The sequence below is a fragment of the Thalassophryne amazonica genome, chromosome 1 (genome assembly GCF_902500255.1).
Source record: "Thalassophryne amazonica chromosome 1, fThaAma1.1, whole genome shotgun sequence".
NCBI classification, from domain to species: Eukaryota; Metazoa; Chordata; class Actinopteri; order Batrachoidiformes; family Batrachoididae; genus Thalassophryne; species Thalassophryne amazonica.
Window position 1 is genome coordinate 167899428 of NC_047103.1, and position 20775 is coordinate 167920202.

A 20775-nucleotide genomic window follows, 5' to 3' on the forward strand; every position below is an offset into this window, starting at 1 on the left:
GGACTCCTATTTAAACTTTGTGTTGGAGTTCAGCAGCAGTGGAACACCAAAATCTAAGTCCTTTTTCTGTTGTTTATAAATTAATAAAATATCAAATGACAAGGATCTATTTTAGCTGTTATATAAAACAAATAATGAATGTATTTACATTCTTTCAATGGAATAAATATTTAATTCGGTCTCAAGCCCAACGTTTCAACCACGAGACGACAATGACAATTATTAATTCTGAACATTCATTATTTGTATAATGTCCACTAGGTGGAGGTATTGCTCCATTTCAAGAACCTTGAGTATAGGCTACTGTGGTACACTGCCAACGACCAACCTGTTCCTTATATTAGGAGATAAACTGGTGACTTTTTTTGCTGCAGATCCCAAACTTGAGCCGAGGTCACATCGAGGACTGTGGACACTGGACTCAGATGGAAAGGTGTGTTCAACACTTTTTAAAATATATACTTAGAAGACTTAAATGAAATGGTCCAGCAGTCAATTCAACAATGACTTGATGCATCGTAAACTCCTGCATTCTGTTCCAGATTTCATTCAACAAAATGTCATACTTTAAAAAATGCAGGGTGGCTTTAAAGTGGCAAGCATAACTATGAATTCAGTTAACTTTATTTTGTTATATAGCGCCAAATCACAACAAAGCTGCCTCAAGGCGCGTCACACAAGTAAGGTCTAACCTAATTACCAACCCCCAGAGCAAGCACGCAGGCGACAGTGATAAGGGCCCCTTCACACATAGTGCAAAGTTTGGATGATTACAGTGAAACAGTGAGAAACAGTGAGAAACAGTTTGAAATTATCGCACCACAAAACACTGCGCTGATGGGCAGTCATGCATGACCCTGGTGCGAGAGATCATGCACACGTTGGTGTCTTTCGAGCAGGAACAGTGCGAGGTGCAGCACATCGCACTGCTTATGTGGAATAAATACAAAAAAAAACAAAAAAACAGCTGCTACCTGTGGGACCACATCGCGCCACTTAACAGTAGTGTTCAGAATAACAGTAGTGCTATGTGACTAAAAAGATTAATCCAGGTTTTGAGTATATGTCTTATTGTTACATGGGAAACAAGGTACCAGTAGATTCTCACAAATCCAACAAGACCAAGCATTCATGATATGCACACTCTTAAGGCTATGAAATTGGGCTATTTGGCACAACTATTATTCTGAACAATACTGTAGGTAGAATAAAAAAAAAAAAAGAGAAAAACCACATAGCCACCCACTGTACGCGAATCCGCGCCTTCCAAAAGCTCAGATTACCAGTCAGTAACTTTACCACTGACCCATGGAGCTGACACTTGAAAGCTGTGGAAATCTGCCTCATATCAGGAAGGACATGGAAGTATTACAAAAAATTTTTTAAATCACACACAAAATAAAAACACCGCATTTATCAAGTGAGCAACACAAATATAATCCGTCTGTTCCTCTGGTGATGACCCATGGTCACAAACATACAGTCATGAAATGACATGAATGAGAAGCAGTGTGCACCGATGTCCATATCTACTGGTCCTGTGCGGTCAGATCGCCCACTGCGTGTTCTGATCTGACGGTCCGTTTCAAACTGGCGGCCTGTCAGTGTCCGCTCCATGCTTGCTATGCTTGTCGCCGTGGCTATATGTTTTTAGTTATGTCCACGTAAGTACAACAATCTGACACATGGGCCTCACAGTGGACAGTTGTTAGTCCATGTCTGTCCAAACACAGTAGGTGTTGTCTAGCTGGAATGTCCAGAACCACACAGCTGCAGATTCTGACAGAAGCCACGCCTCCTGTGAGTGGAGTGCACACACCCACGTGTCAGTGTGTTTGCAAAGTCACACTCGAGGGGCACTTAGATAAATTTCTCTGTCAGTACGACAGTGGTCGCCTGCAGTCTGCTGTCGTGTGAAGAGAGCGATTGGCCACACAAGATGTTCGTGCGTGTCACCTGGACTTTGGCCGACACCTGCCTCGAGAGGGTGCGATGAGTTCGCACAGCGCATAGTCTTTCAGCCACTGGTGTGCTCACATAGTTCTAGCAACAGGTGTACGAGGCCTTAGCGGCAGGGATGATTCCACACGTTTTGCATAAATTCCTGCTTTGTGCGCACGTCGACCAAACTTCACACGATGTGTGAAGGGGCCCTAAGGAAAAACTCCCTCTGATGATTTGAGTAAGAAACCTCAAGCAGACCAGATTCAAAGGGTGATCCTCTGCTTGGGCCATGATACCAACACAATTGACAACACAAATATGCAGGAAATTTTGGGAGTCCATGCTGGTGTTCAGGATGGGAGGCTTACAGAAGAAGACACCCACTCCCACTTCTGGATGGATCCGCACCTCTTTCTTTTTTAAGCAAACTGAAAGATCAGTTTCTTGGTTATTACTGCCACAAAGGAGGTAATTGGGTTGTTTGATAGCAGGATAAAAAAACAACAACTAATGAACTGAATTTAATGAAATTGGGTAGAGAGATGGGGTACGGGCCAGAGAATGCCGGTGCAGATTTGGCTCTGAGGCGGATCTCAACTTTGATCTTTATTGCTGGACTTTGAGCCTGTAAACAGGGTGAAAAATCTATGCTTAAGATCAAAGATCAGTGATCAAGATATCAAATGTCACCAATCAGGATCGGAGTTTAGCAATCAGTTGAGTTATCAGTAATCAGGACCAAAAGACAATGTTCACATTCAAAGTTTAGTCATCAGGATTCGATTAAATTTATTTATACAGCAACAAATCATAACAAGTCTCCTCAAAGCGCTACACACGAGTAAAGGCTAAACCTCACCCACCCCATGAGCAAGTACTGTGATGCGAGTGTTAAAGAAACCCCCCAGGTCAGAGGTCAATTGCAGGATAAAAGATCAGAAATCAGGACATCAAAGATCATTAATCAGATCCATGTTTCGTAACTGAATTCAAATGTGAGTTATCAGGACCAAAGGTGAATGCGCTAATGAGTGCCCTCTTTGTTTATACTTTGGTGGCTTACAAGCTCATTTGTCGCTAGTTCCTGAAGAAAATGCTGCACATCTTCATTTAATTCAATGACTGATTTTATGAGTCAGTTGATTTAATTTGAGGGCTTAAAGCTGACAGTCTGAACTATTGGCTCATGTTCGGACTGTTCAACCCTCCTGTGCTGTGATGAGTGAAAATAATAAACTGTTTGAATATATATGGACCTAAGCTTCTGTGTGTGTCACTGCAGGCCTGCTGAGACCAACAGAGTACTGATATCATGGCTTCAGGAGACACACAAGAAGTCCGGAGGATCTACTGTGACACCCAAACTCTGAAGACAGACGGACGGATAAAAGGTTATGACATCACGAGAAGTAGAAAATAACTCTCAAACCTCCTCATATCAAAAATGACATTCCCAGATGATGGATTACAGACTAACAACATGGAGGGGATGAGATGCTGCAACAAAACGCTTCACAAATCGTTCTTTGATACAAGATTTTAGCAACATGTTTATATAAAATATATCATGACATGATTAAAAACAAGTAAATACAACTGTTTTTTTTTATCTTATTTTCACTAAAAGTTAACTTCTCTAATGAATAGACAGTCAAGACCTGCAGCACATTTGAGCACCCTTTGTCACCATCTAGTGGGCAAAGTGAGCATTTCAGAGCTTCTGCTACATAATCCTATTTGCAACCCAAAAATTCAATAAAAAAGGCATTTATAAATGTCAAACATGCATGTTTTTTTCTTTGGCAGGCAGGCAGAGTTTTGATCTCCCAGTATTATTGTATAACAAGTTCAATTTTGAGAGTTTTACAATTCATGGGTTTACGACGTGGAAGGTTTTGCCATACGGATGGATGGAAGAACAGCAATTTCTCTTGACAAGCAAAATGTACAGTTGTGAAAAACTCACAAAGGCCACCAAATCTACATGTAGCAAATTTAAAAAATTATGTATGTGACAATTAAATTGAACATCAGATATCAAAAATATAACAGATGATTTACGATAGTTACTCTATATTATAATATGTATGCATCTATAATATGTATGCGTGCGTGCGTGCATGGCTTTGATCACGGAGAAACTGGGCAGAGCTGACATTTGCCGTATGGTATGCTTATGTATTTTGGGTCAATGATGAACGTGTGAAAACGGAATGTTGATAGGACAAATATTCTTGGAGAAATAAGCGATAATGGCAAAAAAAAAAAAAATGAGAACAATGGATGTTGTGCTGCAATGCACCATGGGAGTTCAGTGTTTTGGGGTTTTAAATGTTGTTGTTGTGGTTCATGTTAGCTTAATAGTGTTGTTAGTGTTATTGATTTGTGTTTTTGTAGTTCACTTGGTTTTAGTCAGTTTAGTTTAAGTGTCATGTTGTCTTTACCATGAGTTAAAACTCCAGTGTGTTTGATGTCTTCTGCCACCGTCTCTGTTTGTGGGTGTGTAAAAATAAAAGCACCTGCTTGCGGCAGAATGCAGAAAAGACAAAAAGCTATGCGTGCGTGCGTATAATTCTGATGATGGACAAACTGTGGAGCGCTGACATTTACAGTTTGGTATGCTTACATATTTTGGGTCAAGGATGAATGCTGCCAAATGTTACATTGATAGGACTAATATTTTTGGAGAAACTATGAATATTAGCTAACAACACTAAACAGTGGACATTGATAATTACATTGTGGATTAGCATGCCATTCCAGCAGGGGGCGGTAAATCATCTATATATTAAAAGCATGCATGCATGCGGAATTTTATTTATTAAGTTCAATGTAAGTACATAATATAATTGTAAATAGTTTACAAATACATGGATGACACAAGAAAGTGAAAACACTTATTTCCATTGTGGTCCATTTAAAAATCAAATGACTAAATAGAAGTAATAATAATATGTATATGATAACAAGAACCTAAACAAGTTATAAATACATTAAGACAGTAAATTAACAGTAAAAAAAAAAAACATAATTAACCCTATTCAGGACATTAGTTAGCACAATATGGAGAAAGCAATTGCCATGGGGTCCAATGGATCCCAAAAGTCCTGAATAGGGTTAACAGGAAATAAAAGGATTGAGTTCTTCTAAAAATTGTTGAGGTCTAAGGTTCTAAAAACATTGTGGACTCTCACACCATTCCAACTCATTATAGAAACTTTGCAAAATTTATTACCACCCTTGAAAAATGTCAGCTAACTGTTCTATAAACACTAGCCAATGTAGAGCCCGTGGATCCCCATGGACAACATGCTGTCAAACGTTCAAGAAGGATTCTTAAAGTACAAACAATTTAACTTCACCAAGCTACTTAACACAAAACAAAATAATTCAAGTTTGTGTGCATAACCTGTGTGGAGCTGAAGGATTAACAGACTACTAGGGGGCAGATTAGTGCAGGTCGTCTTGGAGAACAGCAGAGTTTTATCCTGGGTGTGTTGGTGGTTTCACCCTAGGCGTTCTGATATATTTGTAGGGTCACACGTTGATGAAACTGTGGGGAAAGTTTGTCCAAAATTTGTGCATTTTTGTTTTGTTATTCTAGCTGAATAGTTTGTTATACTCCTTTTATGGCACCAGTGGGTACTGCAGCTTGTCACATTAATTTTGGTAGTCCATGCAGATCAAAAATTAACTCCACATTCTGAATTATAAATACAAAGTCACACAATAGGTCTTGTCTTACTGTCATGACCTGATGGTTCATTTAATCATAACAGCATGCGGGTTTCCATTACGCTCCAAACTGCGTAACTTGAAGTAGTGAATTGGAAATACACTTAATGGAAATGTGAATTTTTTATACTTGCATAAAATGATTTTTGTTTTGTTTTTTGGTGGGAGGGCAAATCATTATTATTATGAAAATACATATTTTGCAAAACTGCAGTGGAAACACTTTATGCTATTACAGGTCACATGATATGACATTTTAAAATATATGGTGTGGTCAGAGGAAGAGGCGGAAAGAAGTGGAAATCTTATAAGAAATGACATTATGCAGTACTGAACTTGAAAAAAACAATAAAATGCTGATATTAAGTGAGACTTGGTTGATCCATTTCCATGATTATTGGAATGACAGTTATTGAAAGAGGACAAAACCCAGAAATCACATTCCATCGCTGGATGAAAATGTCATTTCAAGATTATATTTTGTTTACATTTCTAAAAACATCATTTAACTTTTGTATAACTCTGTAATGGAAGCCCAGCCCATGTCTTTGGTAAAGTGTTTTTTTTTAACTCAATTACTGTATTACAAAAATTTTAGAATGTAACATTTCAAATTACATTTTTTTTTTTAGACATTTATCTTTTTTCCAGCAAAAGACAACTTGAACATCTAACCCTGAGCCATATGAAATAATAATAAATTAATTCATTCAAAAAAAAAAAAAAAACACACACACACACACACATACAACACACCCATGACAATATGTTCAATCAGGTCCAAATCTTTTCAACGATGTAAGATAATCGATATAAGGTCGCCACAGTCTGAGAAACCCATCAGTGACCCACCCCCCCAAGTCGAAACTCAATTCCACCACCACCCCACCACCCCATGTAAAAAAAAAAACTCTCAACCACACAGAAATGGATGAGGGACATAATGGGGGACTCCAAGAATGCCAAAAACAGCAATCAGTGGGCAAGATTCCAGCCTGATGCCAAGAACGTGAGAGATAAAATAAAAATACAGGATGAGCCCGCCCCAAAAAAACCCTTGAAATTGAAGACTACTGAATTTAAGACTTGACAATTGAAGACTATTGTTCCAGTCGTCTTCCCCAACATGTCTTGGTCAACCAAGGAAAAGACATTTTGCTTAGAGGCTTATTTTCACCAACAAATCATACCATTTGGAGCATAATTTGGAAAGAACATGACTTTTATGTAAAGCGACCAAGATAACTGAAACTTCAGGGAATGATCGTACACAGACTGAAGTTTAAGACCTTTGTAGGATTTATTACAATTTTTATGGGTTCTGTGTTTTTTTGGGGCGGGTCACCCTGTATGAAATCCAATGTGGCTGATGTTTAGGGCAAAGAAAAACATGACTTAAATCACAGGGAGAGGAGTTCAATCTGTCACACAGATCAGAGACATTGGGATAAATTTAGGATAATTTGGACTTTGACAAATACAGCCTGTGTACTACTTTAAATTGAATAAGGGAAAGTCTTGCACAAGATGACTTGTGAATTCTGACTACAGTCTTTCCAGTTCCCAGTTACAGATAATTTTACTGACTGGATAATTGTCCATTGAAAGAACAAGATTATATATCTGAGATAAAAGAGCTTTCTTATGTGGGGAAAAAAAAGTTCAAAGAGGTCCTCCCAAGGACATTTAAGGGGCTGAGAGAGGAACTCTGGAAAAATAGTAGTTGTACAATGTCTATTTGGGGAAAAAAAAAAGTGAAGAAAGACGAGGGCAGGCCATATATGGAAGACATATAAGTAAAGTTAGGAAAGGTAATATCCTTAAAAATATCACTGAAACATCTAATGTCCAAAACGTCTCCAAAAACATCCATATTCTTAGCTAGCAGTGAGTGGCTCCGCCTAACAGTTTGTCATTTAGGCCAATCACAAGTGAGCAGAATTGACTGACATCCACAAAGTCACAACACAGGATGTTGACTCCACCCACTTGAGGTCCCGGCCGCTGTTTGCTCGCCCAGTCCAGCAAGAATGAGATGGCCTTCATGGTCATCCTTTTCATGTTCTGGGACGGGTGTAGGACGACGTAACGAGCGTCCTCTGTCAGATTCAGACCGCTGACGTAAAAACCAGCTAGAAACCGTAAAAAAAAAAAAATAATAAAGTAAATATGACTGTAAACCAAGATTAAATTAGTGAAGTCAGACTACCTGGTCTTGCTCTGCTCTTCTGATCCTCCAGATAAGCGATCACCTTCTTCGGGTCAGAGCTGTCAGCATACCTGAAGAAACAGCGACCCCATCAGGCCAGTCGGCATAGTACAAAAAATATTTTAGTCTTTTATTGTAACGTGTGGTGTGTACGATTAAGATTAGTCCAGAGGAGAAGATTTTTATAATCCTGGTCATGGTGTTGGTCTGAAATAGGTAACATCAGATTTAAAGGTCTCTCTATAAAAATGGGTGGAGCAAAGATATTTCAAGGCCATTTTAACCTTTCTATGTAAATATTGTGATTATTATTAGATATTATATATTTACTGTAAGAAACCTTTTTGTTTCCCAGTGAACTGTCTTTACCATCTGTTAGCCAAAACAAGAAAGTTACTGGAACGCTTTTGATACATGATGAAACATTTATAAAGAACACAACTTCATACAGAACAAAACTTCTTACAGAGCTTTTTATCACCACGCTCCAGCTCTGTGGAATGATCTGCCTGCACAAATACGACAGTTGGACTCTGTGGAGACTTTTAAAGCCAGGTTGAAGACACATCTCTTCTCCTTGTTTTATTATTAGTATTTTATTGTGTGTCTTTTTTTTATACGTTTTATTTAACTTTTAATTTTTTATGGTTAAACTTTTTATTGTATTTTAATCTTATTTCATTTTATTCTGCTTTTAAATGCTTGTGAAGCACATTGAGGCGATTACTCGTGATTTGGCGCTATATAAATTAATAAATTATTATATTATTATTATAAATTAAAAAAAACACAATGTGGGGGTGTTATTTTGTGCTTGAAATGTTAGGGAGTGTAACTTTAATTTAACAAATGTTTTGTTTATGTCTGATTTATGTGATTATAAAGTGAATATGACATAGTTTAAAAAAAAGAAGTGGAACATTTCACTTTATAGTCAAATTAACAATGTAAATATACATGAGGTTGTTCAAAAATGAAAAACTGATGATTTAATTATTTGCAATCACTTAGGTTGCACTTTTACCAGTAAGGTATTCCACTCCAGAGCTGATGATACTGCAGCACCATCTGGTGGTCCTCATAGGCAACAAGAACCTGCTGACCTTTGGCCCACAGGGAGCGTAGAGTGGGCGTGGCCTGTTTACACAAACAACTGCTGTTACATTTTTATGACTGAATACCTGCACTTAAACTGTTCCACACCGTAATTACATTCCACAAACAGCTGCAGTCTGTTTATTTTAAAATGTGTTTTAGAACGGAAGCGATTAGCTGAGTGACAGAAAAATAATTGTCATGATTTTAATCATAAAGTTTCAAGTCATTTATTTAAAAGTAGCAAATTTTCATCAGGATTTGCTCTATTTCTGTTATTTTTACTAGTCCTTTGGTCATTGTCTTTGACTCTTTCTAAGGGCCCCACAAAGGACCAAAAAATGACATTTTCCACACTCTTCAATTTATTGCTGACGAAGTGCTCAGTTGTTTTTTATTTTCTCTATAATTCTGCATACAGATTTGTTGAATCAGTGTCAATCTAAACCAAGAGCATCATTCACCACAAATCACTCTGAAGGCTCCCGAGAAGGGTTAAAAAAAAATGCTGTCTGCTGATTTTCTCAAAAAATATTCAATGTTTTTGCCCCCCCACCAAAAAAAAAAACCCCCAGACACCTCAGCCAAATACATACAGATGACTTATTTAATGCCACTTTCCCCATATTTGGTCAAAATTAATGGCTTTGTCCAAAGGACTTCAGGGTCTCTTGAAGTCCATCACCTGAAGGGAGGTGATGGTCCAGTGGTTAAGCATTGGGCTTGAGACCAGAGGATCCTCTGTTCAAACCCCAGCCTGAACGGAAAATCACTAAGGACCCTTGGGCAAGGTCCTGAATCCACAAATTGCTCCTGATGAGCAGTGAACATCTTGCGTAGCAGCACCCTGACATTGGCGTATGTGTCTGTGTGAATGTGAGGCATCACTGTAAAGCGCTCTGAGCTTCTGATGCAGATGGAAAAGCGCTATATAAATGCAGTCCATTTACCCCATTTCTTTCCTGGTACTATTGTGTTTTTTAATGGTTTTAATCCAGATATGAGCTGTTTTTAAAACAGGTTTTGAATCACTCTGTACTACTGGAAAACTGGTTCAAACTAGCTTTCAACTGGCTTTTCACTAGTTGTCCAAAATAAAATGGATATCTTTGGATTTTGGATGTTTTTGGTCAAAATAAGTCATTCCAAGATGTTCTGATTCTCAGAAAGGTTTTTGTTTGTTTAAATTTAGTTTAAAAAAATTTTTTTACATTTTCTGACTCGGTTGTGGATTTTGCAATCACAATGTTAATCTTTAGAACTGTCAAAAGAAGCACGCTTGGACGTTTGGCATATAGAAACAACAGAGCAGCTTTCTACCTGTGAAGAACAAAGTTTCTCTCCAAACATGCTAATGATGTAATCCACCAGGTGGGCGTGGTCTTGCTCCATCAGTGACTCAAAGTGAGAGCAGGAAACAATGACGACCTCTTTCGGGTGAGCGTCCAACCAGGAAGCCAGATCCTCCAGAGCTTCCTGGAAACATCAGATACACTCAGTATCTTCTCGCCAGCTGCTGCACTGTGACTGGCTCTGATCAGTCGAGTACCTTGACAGAGATCAGCGTGTAGAATCCGTGAGCAAATAACAATCTGCTGCCCTCTGCTGGCTTCTTGGCGATCCGCAGGTCCAAGAAACGAACACCGAGATCGCACTGATCTCTGAGGACTGACTGCTACACATACACAAAATAATACAAACTTTTATTTTACAACTTCATGATATCAAGTCAGGTCAGGTTTGAGAGCGGGAGCTGGTGCCGCACGTCGCCACGAGTCGCTGCATTCACCACACCACCAAACTACCCAGAGTCCTGAATGGCAACCACCTAGACAGACAACCAATCCCATACCAAGCACCAGGACCCTAAAGACCTGGACCTTGGTTCTCCTGGAAGGGTATCGGCATCACCAAACACCTCTGTCCAGCCACCTCATGACTCCAGAAGCTCTTCCCTGGTCTTTCTCCATCTCAAAGGCAGATGACCCAGAGACATGAACGCTACTGCAGAGATACGTGAACGTCTCTACAAGTCCAACACTTTCACCACATACAGACACACTTCTGATGGCTGAGTCCAGGAAAGTTTAAAGCCTGGATCTCAGTCCTCATCCAGGAAAATCCCAAACTCAAATTCCTCTCAGTGCTGCAATCAGAGCATCCACTGATTCAGCAAAGATCACAGCATCGTCCACCAAGTCCAGGTCAGTAAACCTTTCCTCGCCAACAAAACAACCCAACCCGACACCCAATCAATCCATGCAGGCGTTGAATAGAGTTGTTGTATTTCATAAGACCACATGTTATAAATGTGTTGCTACTTCTTCAAATAAGTATCCTTCCACTGAATGAAGAAGAAACTCTGGTTGTAACAGACATTCCTGGATTTTAAAATAAGAAAATTTGGGCAAAAGGTAGAATGTCAAACTAACATGAAAATGTTTAGTTTTAAGTACACTCAACAAAAATATAAACGCAACACTTTTGGTTTTGCTCCCATTTTGTATGAGATGAACTCAAAGATCTAAAACTTTTTCCACATACACAATATCACCATTTCCCTCAAATATTGTTCACAAACCAGTCTAAATCTGTGATAGTGAGCACTTCTCCTTTGCTGAGATAATCCATCCCACCTCACAGGTGTGCCATATCAAGATGCTGATTAGACACCATGATTAGTGCACAGGTGTGCCTTAGACTGCCCACAATAAAAGGCCACTCTGAAAGGTGCAGTTTTGTTTTATTGGGGGGGATACCAGTCAGTATCTGGTGTGACCACCATTTGCCTCATGCAGTGCAACACATCTCCTTCACATAGAGTTGATCAGGTTGTCAATTGTGGCCTGTGGAATGTTGGTCCACTCCTTTTCAATGGCTGTGTGAAGTTGCTGGATATTGGCAGGAACTGGTACACGCTGTCGTATACGCCGGTCCAGAGCATCCCAAACATGCTCAATGGGTGACATGTCCGGTGAGTATGCCGGCCATGCAAGAACTGGGACATTTTCAGCTTCCAAGAATTGTGTACAGATCCTTGCAACATGGGGCCGTGCATTATCCTGCTGCAACATGAGGTGATGTTCTTGGATGTATGGCACAACAATGGGCCTCAGGATCTCATCACGGTATCTCTGTGCATTCAAAATGCCATCCATAAAATGCACCTGTGTTCTTCGTCCATAACAGACGCCTGCCTATACCATAACCCCACCGCCACCATGGGCCACTCGATCCACAACATTGACATCAGAAAACCGCTCACCCACACGACGCCACACACGCTGTCTGCCATCTGCCCTGAACAGTGTGAACAGGGATTCATCCATGAAGAGAACACCTCTCCAACGTGCCAAACGCCAGCGAATGTGAGCATTTGCCCACTCAAGTCGGTTACGACGACGAACTGGAGTCAGGTCGAGACCCCGATGAGGACGACGAGCATGCAGATGAGCTTCCCTGAGACGGTTTCTGACAGTTTGTGCAGAAATTCTTTGGTTATGCAAACCGATTGTTTCAGCAGCTGTCCGAGTGGCTGGTCTCAGACGATCTTGGAGGTGAACATGCTGGATGTGGAGGTCCTGGGCTGGTGTGGTTACACGTGGTCTGCGGTTGTGAGGCTGGTTGGATGTACTGCCAAATTCTCTGAAACGCCTTTGGAGACGGCTTATGGTAGAGAAATGAACATTCAATACATGAGCAACAGCTCTGGTTGACATTCCTGCTGTCAGCATGCCAACTGCACGCTCCTTCAAATCTTGTGACATCTGTGGCATTGTGCTGTGTGATAAAACTGCACCTTTCAGAGTGGCCTTATATTGTGGGCAGTCTAAGGCACACCTGTGCACTAATCATGGTGTCTAATCAGCATCTTGATATGGCACACCTGTGAGGTGGGATGGATTATCTCAGCAAAGGAGAAGTGCTCACTATCACAGATTTAGACTGGTTTGTGAACAATATTTGAGGGAAATTGTGATATTGTGTATGTGGAAAAAGTTTTAGATCTTTGAGTTCATCTCATACAAAATGGGAGCAAAACCAAAAGTGTTGCATTTATATTTTTGTTGTGTTGATCTCATGGTGAAAAAAAAATGTCACTTTGTTGTGTAGACTGATGAAATTTAGGAACCACTGCTCTTTACCTGTGTGGTTGCCCAGCGGTAGACACAGGGGCGTGTCCAACAGGGAAACAACCTGTCAATCATTTTGAGCAGACGAGGTTCAGACTGCTGGAGAGGCGAAGACACATCCAGACAGAAGGACATGCTGTCATGGCTTCCTGCACAGACACGGGGAAACACTGCTGACGTTCTCACTGAGCCATGGACCAACACAATGATGGCAATTTGAAAAAAAATGTAAGCATAGAAGACACGATTGATTGTGTGTTTGGGTTGATCCATGTTCCTGTTTGGAAAAACCAAGTTGGGGGGTGGAGTCTGTGGTACCAGGTATGGCCAGGTTCCACAGTGGGATGTCCAGCAGCTCCTCAGGCAGATGGGACATCCAGTCAGGGTTTCCTGCCTCTTGCAGCTGCTGCTGCTCGTCCTTCGTGTGCTTCACCTGCAACATCTGTATGCACACAATGAAAATCCTATGAACAGTGATCACAGTACTTTTATTTAGAAAATGACCGATATATCAGTTGGCTGATAATATGGGCTGATATGAGATTTTCATGGACATATCAATATAGGTTTTTTTTCCCCCCTCCAACTAAACAATGCAGAAAAACATGCTAGCTGTTAGAAATGGTATCATTATGCAGGTTGTCCAGCAGAGGGTGCTATGATGCCATTTACAATGCTGACGAGCATTTTTATATATATATATATATATATATATATATATATGTGGAAAAAGTTTTAGATCTTTGAGTTCATCTCATACGAATGGGAGCAAAACCAAAAGTGTTGCGTTTATATTTTTGTTGAGTGTGTATATATATATATATATATATATATATATATATATATATATAGATCACTCACTCATCTTCAACCTCTTATCCAGGATTGGGTCTTGGGGGCAACAGTTCAGCAGGAAACCCCAGACTTCCCTTTCCCATGCCACATCACATTGACCACCTCTGACTGGGGGATCCCAAGGTGTTCCCTGGCCAGTGTGGAGATATAATCTCTCCACCTCATCCTGGGTCTTCCCCGGGGTCTCCTCCCAGATGGACGTGCCTGGAACACCTCCCTTGGGAGGCACCCAGGGGGCATCCTTACCAGATGCCCCAACCACCACAGCTGACTCCTTTCAATGCGAAGGAGCAGTGATAAGACAATACTTTATTCGGATCAGAGATCCGAAATTTGTGTTACATATTCAGTAGCTCCGTTACAACACAATACATAAACAACACAAATAAGACGCAGATATTTCACAAACAAACAGTCCACACAACAAAAATTTACTCACATTGCGGCCTTGATAATGTTATGGATTAAGCTCCTTATTTAAGTATCGATTGATGCACAAAAGAATGTTTCAGTCTGACCTTATTAAGATATAGCGACTCTACTCCAAGCTCCTCATGAATGACTGACCTTCTCACCTTATCTGTAAGGGAGACACCAGCCACCCTCCTGAAGAAGCCCATTTCAGCTGCTTATACCTGTGATCTAGTTCTTTCAGTCATGACTCAACCCTCGTGACCATAGATGAAAGTAGGAATGAAGACTGACTAGTAGATCGAGCGCTTTGCCTTTTGGCTCAGCTCCCTTTTTGTCACAACAGCACGATCGAGCAAATGCAACACCGCCCCTGCTGCAATTCTCTGGCCAATCTCATGCTCCATCGTCACCTCACTCGTAAACAAGACACAGAGGTACTTGAACTCCTTCACTTGCGGAAAGACCTCATTCCCTACCTGGAGTAGGCAATCCATCGGATTCCTGCTGAGAACCATGGCCTCGGATTTAGAGGTGCTGATCCTCATCCCAGCCGCTTCACACTCTGCTGCGAACTGATCCAGTGAGTGAGTGTGTGTGTATGTATATATATATATATATATATATATACAGTAGTGTTCAGAATAATAGTAGTGCTATGTGACTAAAAAGATTAATCCAGGTTTTGAGTATATTTCTTATTGTTACCTGGGAAACAAGGTACCAGTAGATTCAGTAGATTCTCACAAATCCACCAAGACCAAGCATTCATGATATTCACACTCATAAGGCTATGAAATTGGGATATTAGTAAAAAAAAGTAGAAAAGGGGGTGGTCACAGTAATAGTAGCATCTGCTGTTGACGCTACAAACTCAAAACTATTATGTTCAAACTGCTTTTTTAGCAATCCTGTGAATCACTAAACTAGTATTTAGTTGTATAACCACAGTTTTTCATGATTTCTTCACATCTGCGAGGCATTAATTTTGTTGGTTTGGAACCAAGATTTTGCTCGTTTACTAGTGTGCTTGGGGTCATTGTCTTGTTGAAACACCCATTTCAAGGGCATGTCCTTTTCAGCATAAGGCAACATGACATATTTTGACATATCCAAACTGATCCATGATACCTGGTATGCGATATATAGGCCCAACACCATAGTAGGAGAAACATGCCCATATCATGATGCTTGCAACACCATGCTTCACTGTGAACCGTGGCTTGAATTCAGAGTTTGGGGGTTGTCTCACAAACTGTCTGCGGCCCTTTGACCCAAAAAGAACAATTTTACTCTCATCAGTCCACTAAATATTCCTCCATTTCTCTTTAGGCCAGTTGATGTGTTCTTTGGTAAATTGTAACCTCTTCTGCACATGTCTTTTATTTAACAGAGGGACTTTGCGGGGGATTCTTGCAAATAAATTAGCTTCACACAGGCGTCTTCTAACTGTCACAGCACTTACAGGTAACTCCAGACTGTCTTTGATCATCCTCGAGCTGATCAATGGGTGAGCCTTTGCCATTCTGGTTATTCTTCTATCTATTTTGATGGGTGTTTTCCATTTTCTTCCACACTTCTATTTTAAAGCATTGGAGATCATTGTAGATGAACAGCCTATAATTTTTTGCACCTGCGTGTGTTTTCCCCTCTCCAATCAACTTTTTAATCAAACTACGCTGTTCTTCTGAACAATGTCTTGAACGTCCCATTTTCCTCAGGCTTTCAAAGAGAAAAGCATGTTCAACAGGTGCTGGCTTCATCCTTAAATAGGGGACACCTGATTCACACCTGGTTGTTCCACAAAATTGAAGAACTCACTGACTGAATGCCACACTACTATTATTGTGAACACCCCCTTTTCTACTTTTTTTTTTTTTTTTTACTAATAGCCCAATTTCATAGCCTTAAGAGTGTGCATATCATGAATGCTTGGTCTTGTTGGATTTGTGAGAAGCTACTTAATCTACTGGTACCTTGTTTCCCATGTAACAATAAGAAATATACTCAAAACCTGGATTAATCTTTTTAGTAACATAGCACTATTATTATTAACACTACTGTATATAATGTATAAAATCTTAAAAATCTTTGCAAACAGAGTAATAGATTGCAAAGCAGCAAATGCGCACAATGAAAAAACATTTATGAAAAATGTAACATATGTAAGTGCAACATGTTCTCAGTTTTATTATGATGTAATAAAAGATGTTTTCAATATATTTGGCAGTTATTTTGCTCATAACTGTGAAAGTGTTTGTTTTTTTAATATGAGCAAAGCAACAGAGCTGCAGGTGCCGGCGCAAGCTCACACTATGGTAGAGCGATGCCTAAACCGGAAATGCCAAATGTTGAGTCGACACTGAAATCGGTGTCACAGTTTGATCACTCCCCCTGCCTTCAATACGCATGTGCCATATCACCTCGTTTCTGCTTCAAACTGCACTCCAGTCATCATCTATCTCAGCGACAGATATCTGAAGCTTTTGTACAATAATCATTTTCACATAAATTCAGCATTATTTCAAAAAAGATGGCGAAGCGATCAGAGTGTGACAGCAGCGCATCTGAGACTGACTCTCTGAGTCAGACTCAGAGTCTGACTCTCTACACCCAGAGTGATCAAAGGGAATAATGTGACTATTAACCATCAGATGACAAAGTAAAACCTCTTAAATCATTCTAAAGTCAGTTTTAAGCAGAAACGAGGCAATAATCAGTGAATCGCTGCTGATGCTTCAAAATGACACATGCACAGTGAAGACATGGGGGACCAATCAGAGGAAGGTACCGTTCAGTCTGCGACACTGGAAATGCCAAATGTTGAACTCTTCCTGGAGTGACAAAAGAAGAGATCTCACACTAATAGAGGAGATCTCGTGCAAATTCAGTGGATAGTCAATACTGAATTAACCAGACCCATTAACCTGAGAGGCGGCATGCACCTTGACAGCCCTTGAGGTTAGTCAGTGACTATCTAGCATTTAAATTACATGTAAAAATATTTGGATCTTTGAAAATAAGTAAATTTCTCTACCCTGTATAATCAAAATTGATAAGTCTTGCATTATCTATTGAAGAAATGCTATCATCCACACAGCTGTGATTCTCAATTTTCTAATCAAATCAAAATTACTTCGTTGTTAATAAGATTTAGCAACATTTTTAAAATATAATTTGTTTTACAGCACCAAAATGTGCAAACTGAACAATAAAACAGCCTCATATTACAGGTACTGTCAATAACATGCTGTTACTGCAGAAAACTAAGCTGCAAACATATACAGTATACATTAAGACATAGTGCAAAAACAAAACACTGAAGGTAACCTGAACATTTGTATGATCTACACCATGTCTGAACTGTTCTTTTCAGTACTTATGTCAGTAGGCTGTGTGGTAGCTTTTGAAACAATTTCTTTCCTCAGTGAAGCAAAATCGCACATCACATTTGTCACAGAGGGTGGTGGTTGCATTGACTTTGCAGAATTTGCAGCAGCCACATTTATCACATTTCGCAAGCCAGTGTGCAACGTTGTCAATGTGAACATCATCTGGAACTCTAGCACAAACTCTCTTGGGTGGTGGAGGTGGAGGAGATGTTGCGGTAAAGGTTGGACAGCCTCTTTGTGAATGCACCAGGATCAGGCTCGTGGCAATTTCTACCTGGAAGCTTCTTTGTTTCAGTGGCTTTTGGACACCAAGTACAGTTTACTTTCATGGCAGTAGATTAGCCACGCATTGACAAGGCCTAACATGATGGTTTGCCAGAACAGGTAGAGGTACCACCTCCGTGACCTCTTGTGGTACTTGTACCTTGCAACGCAAGCACCCCCCCCCCCCCCCCATGAATGTGTTGTACTCCTTCACAATGTGTGGCCTATTGACCTGTACAAATGTCTTGTCTGATTTGCTCCAGCGTCGAGCTTTGTCTTGGGGCTCAGTTGCACAGTATGATGAGATCGGGTGACAGACTTGTTGTCATACCACTTGACAATGGGTTCCTCTTTCTCCAGCCTGGCATCTAAGGATCCTCTGCCTCTCTTAGCAAGACTTTTCTCATCTTCAAGCTGGCAACCAGCCAAGCGATTGCTACAAAGAGTTCCTACAAAGTAGATCTGTCGGTTTGATGGGAGCATTTCACACAGTTTGACCACAGAGGATTCCAGAGGAAGAGCAGCTACCCAAAATTTTCAATCCCCAAGGATGGGGCTTTCCTTTCACATACTGTCTTATTGGGCTGTGAGTCCCTCCGAAGGACACCATTTGTTCATCAATGGAGTTGTACTCCTCTGGTGTGATTTTCAGGCATTGTTGGTGAAACGTACTTATTATATTTATTCATACTACGAAAAAAAAAAAAAAAACAACACTGAAAAAGGACCAACATAGGATAATAAAATACTATTTGTGTATCTGTCTATGTATTTACCAAGAAAAGTGTTTGAGCTAAAGACAGGATGCAGTTTTGGGACTGATATGCAAAATGTGTGTCATAATACATTTTATTATTCATTTATTTAAATTAACATTATTTTCTTTGGTTATATTTGTGTAAATGTGCTTTCAAATGACCCACAGAAAAATACATTGATAGAAATTAACTGATTAAGCTTAATTATTTGAGCAACTCTTTGCTATTTTTCTTATTGTGACAAAGACGTCACATGGTATTTTCTGCAAGAATGTTTAGGCTGAAGGCCTGATGTTACATATATGTCACAGCAATTTTTACAAAACTTGTTATATATCTATTTGTGTAAAGAATGTGATCAGAACACGATAAATGTGATCTTGGACATCTTATTGACGGATGACAATTGTTACATGGGTTGAAACTTACCTTTGCTTTCAAAAAACAAGCTTTTTAAATTATCAGATTTTCTCCCATGTGCTCACCAGGCACATCACCATTTTGGAAGTGACGTCATGTGAACAGCAATTCACTTAGTGTCACATGACTTCTCCAGTATGTTAAGTGGATGTCACTTTGGGACCTCATCAGTTAAATTCAAGAATAAATGTCTATGAGGAACTTTCCAGACTATTTAAAGGGTGTGTGACAACTGTGTCACGGTGGGTCCTTATGGGTTAAACAGAAAAAAAAAGTCTGAAGAAACCATATGACCCGCGATTCTTCTACAATTTTATTTTCTAACTCTAAATTATAATGGAGAAAGTCTGATGGACCTATATAACCTTCTTGCTTCTTCACCAATTACACTTTTAGCATTCAAGTTTAAACAAGTCTGAAGGAGCTAAATGACATTTACATGATTGTTGTAATCTACAAAATCAGAACGTTGACACGTAAAGGCAGAAATAATGTTTAAAACGAACATAAAGGAGACATATCAGACTTAAAATTATTTACAAATATATTACATGTGTAAAACGTCGACGTGTGTGTTGTTTACAAACCTGCGCTCCATCGGCATAGTTTGTTTACAATTACTTCCGCATTGGAAAACGTCACACTTCCCACAATGACTTTCAAAGTAAAACCGGATATAGACCCTGCAGAACCTTTATATTTGGAATTATGTGCATTTCAGTTTAAATAATATTATTTAAAAAGTCAAACATTTTACATTGTACCGTGTGTGCAGCAGTGATCTTGGTGGCCACCAGACCGAGGCGTTAGAATTAATCTTCAACCACACCTTTTTTGTATTTTTCATTATACTTGTATATGTTATTCCCTGCAACAAACCCAGACATATCCTGCAGGTGGCAGTGTTGCGCAAACAGCAGACAGCTTTATATATATATATATATATAATACGTATATATATATACGTATTATATATATATAATAATATATAATATTATATATATATATATATATATAATATATAATATTTTATATATATATATATATATTCACATAATGTGTGTATATGTCACACCGGTGTTCATCATTTATCTCCTATTTTTTCTGGTTTAAAATCTTTGATTCAACACCATTTGTAACTACAAACCCAAGCAGCATTTTCCTCCAACTTGCCTAAAATCAACTCAAATCAGTTTACAGTTCTATTAGTTTAACTGAACCAGTTGCTGTAAATCCAGACTTTATCCTGTTCAACACAATTTGATAGTTCATCTTGGATTTAGAACCATTTAAAATCACTTTAAAACAAACTAATATCTTCTTCAGCCCTGTTGAAAATGTATTTAAACCATATTAAGATGAGTTGAAACCAATGTGTCACAGGTGTGAAATAATGAATTAAATCAAATTAAAGTCAGTTTGTTGTTCATTGAGTCTGTTGAAAATGTCTTTAGGTGTTTTTGTCTTGTTGTTTTCTGGGTTGGTCTTTAAATGTGGGGGTGATATGAAGCGACCTGCCCCATGCACTGCCCTCACTGCCTCTGTCTTCACACACACAC

The 20775-nt window shown here is 39.4% G+C and overlaps 1 protein-coding gene and 1 long non-coding RNA gene across 3 annotated transcripts; one reads left to right on the forward strand and one right to left on the reverse strand.

The window, feature by feature from the left end:
- Positions 1–347: 347 nt before the first annotated feature.
- LOC117517787 lies at positions 348–3738 on the forward strand. Its single transcript, XR_004562833.1, has 2 exons — positions 348–433; positions 3227–3738. It is a non-coding gene; the product is annotated as an uncharacterized LOC117517787 (long non-coding RNA).
- A 1148-nt stretch (positions 3739–4886) lies between these two features.
- Positions 4887–19830, reverse strand: LOC117517793 (PI-PLC X domain-containing protein 1-like). Of its 2 annotated transcripts, none has more exons than XM_034178951.1 (8): positions 19804–19830; positions 13435–13558; positions 13129–13265; positions 10533–10658; positions 10304–10459; positions 8913–9025; positions 7889–7959; positions 4887–7811 (listed from the first exon to the last, which is right to left on the reverse strand). In XM_034178951.1, exons 2-8 carry the CDS (start codon positions 13556–13558, stop codon positions 7561–7563), a joined length of 978 nt encoding a protein of 325 aa, XP_034034842.1. In that variant the 5' UTR covers positions 19804–19830; the 3' UTR covers positions 4887–7560. The 2 variants fall into 2 exon arrangements, with proteins under 2 accessions (XP_034034842.1, XP_034034848.1); XM_034178957.1 differs by lacking the exon at positions 19804–19830 and adding an exon at positions 14411–14427.
- Between the last annotated feature and the right edge of the window lie 945 nt (positions 19831–20775).